Here is an 11,676-nt window from a genome sequence, read left to right on the forward strand (position 1 = left end):
TATGTCTATTAATTAAGGCTGAATATTAAATAACAATTTCATTGTTGAAGTCTTTTATATACAATGATTCCCTGCAGTATTTAACCAAACACTTTTTTAAGATAATTAAATATGAGTCCGGTAAGAATCTTAAATGAGTACATTTCAAGATTTAGTAATCTCCCTAAGGTTCCCTAAATTTCCGTTTTGTAAATGTTTTCCGTTAAAGCGAGTAACATATATTTTATAAATATCACTATAAAACTTGGAAATTGTATATCTACACACACAATTCATAGAGAAAGCACAAACGTACGTTACATTTAGAACTATATACTGACATTGACAGGTTTTGAACAATCAATTCGTAAATAAAATAGATATTATTATGAATTAATTGGATATTTGGCAACTTATGTAACATAATTCTTGTCAGACCTTATACCATTCACTGAACGGGGGATTAAATGTCTCTCTTCTCTTGCTACGCGACCTACGAAACATAACTTAACACTCATCAGGATATTGTAGCACTACTAGATGGTCGCCCTTAACGTGAACCGGAATAGTTTTGAACACCTGGATTGTCTACCTTCCTACACGATTTACTTCCAATTAGGGATAATTTTATTAAAGTGTATTCAGTAAGTTGTTTTATTTTACTACTTATGGAATAAAAGTTTACATAAAATATGCAATATAAAATGAACAATGGTGAAGAAATATAATCAGTTGAACTCAACATTAAACTTTCTTTATTCGAAACCTTGACATGTACATGTATGTTTATTTATAAAAATTGTGTTATGATCACATTCTATATATAGTCAATGAGAAGAACATGGACATGGGTGAGATCGATCGATTGAAAACTCGGGTAATTACACCTTGTTTATGTTTATGATTGATTTGGAATTAGTTCGTGATAATGATTACGACAATAACGTATTGATGTACTTGGGGTTTTGTGGCGAACTGTTTTATTATATATTTTTAAACATATTCACTCAATAAACGTTAAAAGTAAATCGCTTCGACAAAATATCACATACAATATCAATGAACCGTATCAATGAACAATATCAATGAACCGTAACAATGAACAATATCACTGTAATGACTGATTAAAACTCAAGGCATCTTAAATACTAAAATTAACACATCGTGCACAAAGAGTTTAAAGACACTATTTCATTACATATAAACGTCATAATAAAGTTAGGATATAAAGAGCATTCTTAATAGTTTTCAGACACCCATCGTCAAATTACGGAATCAAGAGAGATGTGTGTAGATATATTGAGACGTCTAAATGAACTTCTGGAAAGGCCACACATATGCCCTTGGTAAGGTTACATATATTAGGGTATACTCCCCCCCCCACCTTCCGTAGCAAAAAAAACCCCTCATATTATACCCGAATTTCTGCGTAGGGAATTTGAGTCCCAAGTAGTCCGTAAATAGGACACTGAATAACGTTTACAATGGAAGGGTAAGGGGACGATTGTGTGGGGACAGTCTCATATAAAGTACTTTCTAAAACGGTTTGATCTTCTATTCATATGAGTCAAGTACCTTTTAAATAGTTTTACGAAAAGAAAAACAAAAATACCTATGTCTGGAAATCGACTGAAAATAATGTAGGAGATAACCATTCGGTATGACTATTTCAAATTACTGTTGGATGATTAGATGAAACCTTACACATGCTTTGTTGGCTTCTATTTTAGCACAGATGAAGTATTACAGGCGAAAGAAGGTAAGAATTTAAATTAAGATAGCGTTTTTAATTTTAGTAACCCTTTCAATTTATTGATAACGAATTATTAATGTTTATGCGATCTCTGTTGGTTGCTTTGTAACGTCGTGTGTGCAATATGGCATTGCTCTAAGTTCGTAGTTAAACGCTTGGCTGTTTGTCATGACCCTGTAGTTCCCATGGCATTATTTATAGAGATAACCTTCCAGAAAGGTTTTTTAAGTATGCAATCAAACATAAAGCAGCACACAATTAATTTCAGAAATTGGTCGACTTCAGATTAAAATCCAACACCTTGAAGACACCCACACGGAGAATGAACGGCGATGCTCAGAACAGAAGACACAAGTTTCAGAGCTAAACAGTAGTTTGACATTATTACAAAATGATTTAACACGTTTAAATAGTGCTGATGATTCTGTTGCGAACGATGAAAATGTGTCTGTTTTAGAAAATAAGAGCAAAGGTGCTGCTAATATTTCTACTGATATTACAGTCCACACTAAAGATGACACTGAACTATTCATAGAGAATGAACGTAATACCATCCCAGGAATCGTCTCTCATCAAAGCAAAACACCTCTTAATATCCAAAATGAAGGCGGCACAACACTTAGACATGAAAAGAAAACTGCTAACACCATGTCAAAAATCAACCCGTTTGCATCAGCAGAACACAAAAATGATCAGGTGTCAGGAAATGAAAGGTACTGATTATATTGTGCAAGCGTGATTTAAAAAAATATTGGAATTACCCTTAATCTATTCAGGTACTGTTAGTGTAGTGTACTGTTTTAGCGTTGATTCTTTTACAAACATTTGTTTAATAAATTAGTTTCTTGAATCACAGTTTTAAAACATTCCACAATGTTTACTTCAGGTCCAGCGAGGCTTCTACTCGAGGTAAAGGTAATCATTAATATGTAAAGTAATAAAACATTTAACGCGTGTATCAAGGATTGGATATGCCCATTTAATTGTTTGTGTTTGTTGAAAAGGTCCATTTCAATTTGGCTTCTGCCGCTTTATAAGAGTATATTGGATTGCGTCAGTTAATGATATTAATTATCAATTCATTACTTTAAGTGGAAATTGTTCGTCAAAGATACCAGGGCCGCAAATTAGGAAAGATGGAGTGGGATTACCTCATGCGTCAAGAGATGTTAGAAGGTAAATTATTTAAACCGACTAATTTATAGTACTAAAGTATTCGATCTTCCTACATTGCGTGTGAAACCTAATGTGTTTTAGGATATGATTTCAATTAGATTGCGAGCGCATTAAGGTACTGTTATCGTAATATAAAAGCACTGTATATGATTTGCTCAGAAATGTACGGAACTTTCTAAACGGCAATGCTGATGTTTCAGTATAATTATTTCTTCGTTTCCCTTTTTTTAAATTGTGAATAGGGGAAGCATCTGGAATTAAAGATCTTGGAGGCGTCCATAACGTTGTATTGCTGGATATCTCTGAGAGTATGGAAGAAACATGGCCGCATGTGGCAACTTTCTTCAACGATTATTTATCCGGTATGTGCGTGGGATAATGAAAATATCTTATTGCAGTCTATAATTAATTCAATATTGGCCATTTTATTTACGTTTTCCTTGGAATTACTTCTGTTTATTTAAAAAAAATGATTTACTAGTAAAACTTTATTTATAAAGAAACGGTTGATAGTTTAGTGATGCTTTTATTTTCAAACAGGTTTAGAGGTTTTAGCAAGTCAAGGTCTGCAACAAGAACACGTTGCTTTAGTTACGTTCGGACATGAAACCAAAGTACAACAAAGGCTGACGAACAAATACAGAAGTTTGAAAACGGCGTTCAGTATGTCTACCATCGTTGTTTTCCATAGGTTATGAAGCAAAAACAACAACACACGTGATGAGTAGTATATAATACATCACTCTTAGGTTGCTAATCTCGGAGGGAACCATTTTAAGCTCTTATTTCGATTGTATCCGTTTATTTATGATACACACGGTTGCAATCTGATGTTTGAGATATCTGTTTAATAAAATGTGTTTAAGGGTCGGCAGCGATGCAAAATTCGATTGAAGGACTGACATTTTAAATGTTTTTAAAAGTTAAATTCTTTTTAGTTTTGAGGCTTAATATTTAACAAGCATGACTCATTTATCCGATGCATCATGAAAAGCTGTAATTAGGAGTTACTAAAGAATATTTCATCAGATTTTCAATCAAAAAGCATTTACGTTTTCCAGGGAATGTCTTAATACATTAAGAATGTGTTTGTGAGACAAATCTTGTGGCTTTGTGTTGATTGCAGCTGTTTTAAAAAAGATATATGCATTTTCGTAACCCGGAAATGAATTTCATCCACGAACTTTCATTACTTTTATAAATAACTTTCTTATTTGGCAATATATCCTCAAGATCTCTGAAGACATTGTTGAATATGTAGTCTGGGGCATTATGACATAAAACCGAAGTATTAATGTCGACAGACCTTTCTGTAATAATGTGAATGCTTTATGATAAAAAATCTGTTAAAATATTTTTTTAGTAAAATTTGTTTAACTCCTAACTAACACAAAACATGGCGCCAAGAATAAATGTTTCACTCCCCAAAATGATCGTTCCTCAAAGCTTAATAAAACAAATTTATTTTAAACGTTTTAGTTTCGACCTTCCCCACCCACTTTTGCATCGCTGCCGGCCCTAAAAAATATGATTACTGACACCTTTAAGATGTTTTCAATTACATTTATGTCCATACATTCGCTTTAACTGCACACATTTGTTTTTTTTTTTCAATTGATAGGATTGTATTGAGTTTCTCTTGTAAAATGGACATAGATATTTTCTCTAGTTTTCAAATTTATTTGATCCTGATCTATAAATACGTCGGAGAAGTAATATATAAAAGTAAACTGAAATAACAGTTGGTAGAAACACATTCAGTATGAATGTCAAAAGTAAAAGACTATACCCTTATAAGAAACTTCTTTTTGCAGGCCGACTAAAGGTAGGCGGACCATCGCCACTCACGGCAGGAATAATGATGACGTTTGCGGCGGCTGGATCGTCTAATAGTAAATAAAATGTGTTTTTTTCCTAATCGTTTAGCAGTTTATATTTGCATACAATGTATTAAAATGATTTTATTTACATTTGTATTCTCTTAAAACCACCATCCATATTTATTTGATATTATGTTTCAAATCAACATACCATTCGAGCGAATTGTAACCAAATGTCATTACATGCTGGACAGTATCGATATAGAAGTATCAGTTTGATCAAGAATGTACCATAGCAGCACCATTTTCAACGCACCCTTAAATAGGCTTACTATTTTATTTTTAGAAATCAGTAATGTAGTGGACATGTATAAGCAGAAACTTGAACATACGTCACAAAGCTCCACATCTAGAACTTCATATTGTATAAAGTGTTGTGCTACGGACGTACATTATTAACATATATAACACTTTTTCGTGTCTGGTCCGTCTTGATATAGATAGAAAAACGCACTGTTTAACTTTTGCAGAACAAGTCTGTGTTATGAATGGCATGGTAGTGCCAACAAGGGTGATTATTATCACGGATGGCGAACCTACTGATACATCTCTGTACATGGGACCCGATGAAGCTACTCCTTCAAAATTAGATGAGGCAAGGGTTCGTTAATACCAATTGCATGTACATAAAGTTAGTCTATAATTATATATGTACAGTTTGCTAATTGTAATTATGTCCATTTTTTTAATACTTGAACAAGTTATTTGAAAACATGACTTTGAAGATTTTCTTCATGTGTTATGTTATAAAAATAGCTGAAACAAATTAAAAACAAATATTTGCAATGAAAAGTTTAGATATTAAGAATATAAAAACCTCAAAATAATGCCAAATACATAGTGGATATTTTTTTATTTCAGTGTATTTCAGTTCGTATTTCATTTCACGAGTGTCATAGAAAAGCATGTTTTTACTAATGGCGAATCCGTAAGTGAAAATATACTTTTCTTTGATTTCTTGTGAAATTAATTACAATTAATCTTACACCGAATCCAACACATTTTCTCATTCTTTTATGCTCATTTTCGAAATTATTTAAAAGAGTGTTTGCTACGCCGCTACCATCTATGGACTTTTCTTAATGCATCTGTGTACAAAATAAAAATAAGCAATGCACGAAAGTACTTTTGAATTGAACAGTGCATGAATGCATGACCAAATTAAACTTTTCGCCATTTATTGAAGGATAAACGTGTGAGGAAAACAAAAGTGAAATAACATTGGATTTTAAACAGTTTTCCAAGTTTTAGAGTTTGTTTCATGATACATGGGTTTTCAATCACCCTCACTGACAGAGATTAGTCTGATTCGCTTGAAAACGGAGTGAAGACCACGCTTGGTTGTTGAACAAATCTTAAACGTGGATGGAGTAAAGTTATACAGTTTTAAAAAATATTTGATAGATGATTTAACATCAAATTTATGTTCGAGCAGTTGTTTCCGTCTGCAATTTGTTTCAAGCTCAAGAAACCGTTTGAGAACAGGATAACATTTTTTCGATTAAAAGTTAAATTATTTTTATTTCCAAAAATATCGTTATTTTAACATATGCAACCTTTTTTCTCCAATCAAATAATTATTGTTGGCAACGTTTACTGGTTCAAAGTTAAAAATGTTGTCGCTAATTTTTAAATGGCCTTGATTCAACATGCTTGTAATACAACTGTTTTTACAAATTGCTCTCTTTTAGTTATGCCTTTACATATATTCAGATCAGAAGTCAAGTGATAAATGAAATGGAACAGGCAAGGAAGTTCAACTTAGATGTTTTCTTTGTTCCAGTTGGTAAGGCTAACCGTGTAAGTAAAAACCCAGCTCAACTTTTTTGCCTCAACTATTTTACACAGTGCAATTAAGGATATACAATAAATCGTTTTTACATACTGTCATATTCATTTAAAATGTTCAATGATCCTTATTTTCGGTAATTTAAAGCTGATGCTTGTTTTGTATTAATTACTATTGCAGGAGTTCATCAACCTGATGGCAGAAGTTGTTAATGGAAAGGTGATTTCACACCAGGATGGCAATCAGATGTCAAAGAGAACGTTGCTGACGGTAAGATCTATATCTTGTTACTTTTTTCCATGCCAGAAACCGCCGTATTGCATTTGAGTAGGATTGTATGAAAGCGAAAATGTACATGTATTTGTGAGTAACATGCACCATTTGCAATCTGACCTTTTTTTGTTACAGATACGTTTACACTCATTTGTCGACGTAGCCCAATCGGTATATATGTTTATATTAGGGTTACTTCATAGTGTGTGTAAACTAGAGATAAAACTGAGAATACAAATATCAAAGATAATGATTATGAATAATGATTATGACTGGTCATCACTCTTCACGCAATTCAATAATACAAACATTATACATGGTAATACAAAAAAGGTTTTCATTAAAAACGTTGCAATTTAATATGATGTACTACAATACCAAATTAAAACCTAGTGACAAAATATATAAATTGTAAATAAGATTTCATCATTATAGCTAATATTTCTTATGAATAATAAGTGTGACTAGTTATCACACTTTAGTATAAGAGAAAGGTTTATGGATATTAGAATTATTTAATAGACTGCAGGGGTGGAGCTGGAGATGGCTACAAACAAACATTTATAAGATTAAAACAGTTGATGCCAAAATATGAAATACTGTCCTATGACAAATTCTGTTTATTTGTTAGTACTCCCCTTTTTTACCAAGTGCAACTTCAATGTCGTTAGTATCACGCGAAGAGGTTAAATGTCAATTTTATAAATCCGAACATTTTCCATCATAAATCTTAGCAAAACCAAACCTATCTGATTTTCTATTTGAACTTCAGCGTCAGTGTGGTCCTCTTGGCGGTTTCATGTTACCTTCACTCTCTTTGTCAGAAAGAGACAAGGAACGTCGGGCAAATCAAGTTTAGATTAACATATGCTTATTATAGGTTAAAAGTGTGATTTAAGACGCGATACTACAAACTTATCTTGATCTAAAAGTACATTCTGAACATGTTATTATATTAAGCTGTTTAAGCTGTTTTGTATACCAAAAACGTGCATGTAACTTATACATTTTAAACGATTAACCTCATCTTTTGCAGAGTGACATAAAAGAAATAAAACGGAAATCGATATCCGTAGAAAAGTTAATAAAAAACCCAAGTGACAATCGTGATTCTTACAAGGAGAAGTCGTACTGTGATTTACCCGTCCAGGGGTCAAGAGTAAGAAGAGGCCCAGATTGGCCTTACAAGGAGGACCACAGCCAAGGGCTGGCAGGGACGATCGTTGGACATTGCGATGATGGACGTAAGTCTCAACAAGCAAATGCAAGCACTATAAAGTAAAACTTAAAACTGCATTTTACATGGCAAGAGGTCGTGCGTTGCAAAGAAATGTGAACCCATTTAAGAAAATGATTTTGGTGTACTTTAAACAATACATTTTATTTTAAATTACCTGAAAAAGTCCAAATGTAAACCACTACATCCGCAATATTATCAGACGATGTCTATTACTATTGGACTTAGATACAGCCAGAGAAGACGACATCAATGCATTAGAAAATACTGACGGGCGTTACGACATAAACGTATACGGAAATCCTCACCAATATTCCATTGATGCACATGAATCAAAACGTCATAAGCTAGGCTTGACATGCTTGTTACAAGACAGCTATTGCTATTCAACCATTTACGGAACAATTATGAAATAATGTGTACTCGGCAAAACTTGCTTTTCATAAGATTGAACATAATATTTTTACATGCAATGTTCTATTTTAATTGAACAGTCAAAAGTGTATGTTTTGTCATGTATTCATATCAATCATTAGAACGCGTGTGGGTGGACTGGGATACACCGGGCTCCTACCTGTTCCACTATCGCTACGGGCAAGGTGGTTCTTATGAGGTCATCTTAGTGGACGAACAACGGCGTCTTGACGTCGGTGAAATTATGGCCGTAGGCTGCCATGTCAAACCAGGTTTATTTCTTGATTCTGGTTCCCTTTTACAGACGATTTGAACAAGTATTTTTTTTTGTAACCCTTGCAATACATTCCTATAAGGTTTTCTTCCAGAGATTTTATTTTCATTTAAAATTACAAATGAAGGAATTGTTCAATAAAATACTTGTTTCCAATTAGTTCAAATTTATGACATTATTTGAATTATATTATGAATAGTAAACTTATCTTTTTATAAAGTCAGGCATAATACATTTTTAGGCCTGGGATGGAAGAGTTCAAACACAGATATTGGCCTGCAATGTGTCGGTGTTGTTTTGCGTCTTCACATGACTGGTGCGGTCCCAAAGGCACTGGTAATAAGCGACATTGATATACTGATATATATCTTAATCACACTATTGTGGTCAATGATTAAGTGGCTATGGATAACATTTTGATTGTAGTAAATTGGAATAGATATCAGTAACACTTTTCTTGCAACATTCCTTAGAGTAGGTTGTAAGGAAGTCCATGGATAGATAAAACATCGATATTAAACACATGTATATTTTCATAAAGAAATTTTAGCCAGATAACGGAAAACAACAAACGTATTTGATTCTTTTTTATTGACATTGAACGCTGGTCAAACGCAGTGGTAATTTCCCCTTGTTAAGCGAAGGCACTGTGCTTGACAATCGCTACATATTCACGTGCATACCTGTCGTTTTCACAATAAGAATAACAGGGTACAAGTCTAGCGCTTACTGCAACGCTCAGATTACAGGAATATGCAGACAATTATGACCTCAGAGAGGGCGATTACCCACCTGATACCAACATTACATGTATGGAACATTTCCACATATCTCCTAAGTCGTCTCACAGACATTTAATGCGAAATGACTCTGGTTGCCATCCGGGTGGTGGGGGACATGCGCTCCCTTGATATAATATGTCTCTTAAACTTCTGTTTACCCTCATTGAAATAATGATAAAAAAACAAATCTCAACTCTTGAAGCTTTTAAGCCGAGTATTCGATTTCTTGCCTTTAAATTCGTCTAGTTTTCTCTCTGTAATCTCTAATTTATAATTTAATGTCCAATTTGTAGCCAAATGGTCTAAGAAGATACATGTATAACTATGTCATTTTCATTTCCTTTGAAGGTACGTTGGGAGAAAGGTGCAAGGGGAGAATACTCGTACATGACAGGAAGTCTTTCGTTACCGGAAATTCAACTTGTGTAAGTATAAGATAATACTGATACCAAAACTGGTTTTAAACATTGAAGAAGAAATAAGATCAACACAATATTGTGTTTAATTAAAGATGCACTCTTACTCTGAAATAAGATTTACCACAATAAAACCAAATGTTTTAATTTACCAAAAAGGATGATTTAATGTCAAAAACAATGATTCTTATGAAGGATACCGAGTTTAATTTGAAAGAAAGTTGCAGAAAACACAATATTTCTACCTGATGAGACTATAGTAGACCACAATAAATCGTATAGCATTCACCAATCTTTTAATATTGTGCGTGATCAGTTATTAAATACACGGTTACAATTGTGTTATCAATAAGGAATATTTTCCATAAAGGCATTATTTAGTAAGTAGTAAAAGGTTTATCACTTAAATTTTATGTTTGTTATACATGTGTATGTACTGATTTTGAATAAGAATATCATTTTAATATTACTTATTATCTGAAGTTCTTTTGAAGCATATTGTAATAAAAAATGAATGCCAGAAAATGCTACGTGTATTTAGCTTTTTTTTTTTTTAGAGCATACGATATTTTTGTAGGTACTCTTGTTTTTATAGAACACTGTTTTATATTTTGCAGGATTGATGGCACACCAGCAAACAAACCACAGGATTTAAAGCCTGTCAATAAACAAGTTAGAAACAAAAACAAACATTAGTAGCACCTGTGCGCAAAGAAGTTGTAGCCCTCCTGTGTCAAGACGGTCGTTATACTCCTGTTTCAAATAATATGTAGATCTTCTGCGTCAAAGAACTAGTAATACTGAGTAATACATATGCGTCTTAAACTTGCTGTGTTGGAGCTTTATTTGTCGCCCGGTTTCCAAATGTTGAAATGCATACAAATTTATACCCTGTGTTGTCTCTTATTTTTTAAAGTGCAAAAAGGAAATTGTTGTCTCTCTAATGGTGTTCAATAATCATGTTAACACTTTGCAATAACATTATCACATGATAATTTCGGATAATCTTATGTTCACTACCTCTTTAAGACCTAGTTTAAGGAATGTTTAGCATGATATTCCCTTGCCGTGCATCTCCTGTTTATTGTACTGTTGTCACAGTAGGGGCCATTTAGAGTTGACAGTTTTAAAGTGGATCATCTCATTGTCTCACTTATACATAAAATAATATGCATACCTTACGTATTTATTAATTATACCGTTTGGAAATAAGTAGTCAACAAATAAACGTGATAGGTTTTTAGATAGTTCTATAACATGTATATTTAAATGCACTTTAAACACATGGTCACCATTGTTATATTTAATTTGTGAAGCAACATGGTTAAATCATATTAAGGGGCTATTCATATAATATATGACATTACTCTTATTCTTATTTCTAAGGCTTTATGATAATAGTATTATAATTAATTAAAAAAAGCAACAACAACTAAAAGACAAAATGTATTGTCCATTTCTATAATAAAACATTTAGATCTGCACCGCATGACACTCTTGCTCAAGGTAATACAAATCAATACAGAGAAATTGTGAACTATACACGGATAATAATACTTATAATTATCATTATTTTATTTTTATTTATTTATTTATATATTTTTTTTTATTATTTTTTTTTTTGGGGGGGGTGGGAGGAGGGTCATTTAAAAAGGGCTTAAACTTGGCCTTCAAACAAACAATAAAACTCATACAATTATTAT

The 11,676-nt window shown here is 32.8% G+C and overlaps 1 protein-coding gene across 3 annotated transcripts; it reads left to right on the top strand.

Moving 5' to 3' along the window:
- The first annotated feature begins 522 nt into the window (after positions 1–522).
- Positions 523–11,587, top strand: LOC128236604 (uncharacterized). Of its 3 annotated transcripts, none has more exons than XM_052951576.1 (19): positions 523–623; positions 807–856; positions 1,225–1,325; positions 1,710–1,738; positions 2,001–2,445; positions 2,619–2,647; positions 2,825–2,908; positions 3,151–3,270; positions 3,449–3,571; positions 4,723–4,800; positions 5,259–5,383; positions 6,502–6,588; positions 6,758–6,847; positions 6,986–7,021; positions 7,887–8,094; positions 8,624–8,773; positions 9,017–9,111; positions 9,906–9,982; positions 10,591–11,587. In XM_052951576.1, the coding sequence occupies exons 2-19, from the start codon at positions 821–823 to the stop codon at positions 10,667–10,669; spliced, it is 1,992 nt and encodes a 663-aa protein (XP_052807536.1). In that variant the 5' UTR covers positions 523–623; positions 807–820; the 3' UTR covers positions 10,670–11,587. The 3 variants fall into 3 exon arrangements, with proteins under 3 accessions (XP_052807536.1, XP_052807535.1, XP_052807537.1); XM_052951575.1 differs by lacking the exon at positions 6,986–7,021 and adding an exon at positions 7,623–7,683 and having other exon boundaries at positions 7,885–8,094; XM_052951577.1 differs by lacking the exon at positions 6,986–7,021.
- The last annotated feature ends 89 nt before the right edge of the window (positions 11,588–11,676 follow it).

The sequence above is a fragment of the Mya arenaria genome, chromosome 6, assembly GCF_026914265.1.
Source record: "Mya arenaria isolate MELC-2E11 chromosome 6, ASM2691426v1".
In the NCBI taxonomy this organism is placed as follows: domain Eukaryota; kingdom Metazoa; phylum Mollusca; class Bivalvia; order Myida; family Myidae; genus Mya; species Mya arenaria.

What these genes read in the sequence shown, in the direction of transcription:
- LOC128236604 (XM_052951575.1), top strand. Translation starts at nt 821, where the DNA reads ATGGACATGGGTGAGATCGATCGATTGAAAACTCGG. An exon ending in CTTCAACGATTATTTATCCG is followed by an intron (nt 3,271 to 3,448) that starts GTATGTGCGTGG and finishes ATTTTCAAACAG; the next exon opens with GTTTAGAGGTTTTAGCAAGT. An exon ending in GGCGGCTGGATCGTCTAATA is followed by an intron (nt 4,801 to 5,258) that starts GTAAATAAAATG and finishes TAACTTTTGCAG; the next exon opens with AACAAGTCTGTGTTATGAAT.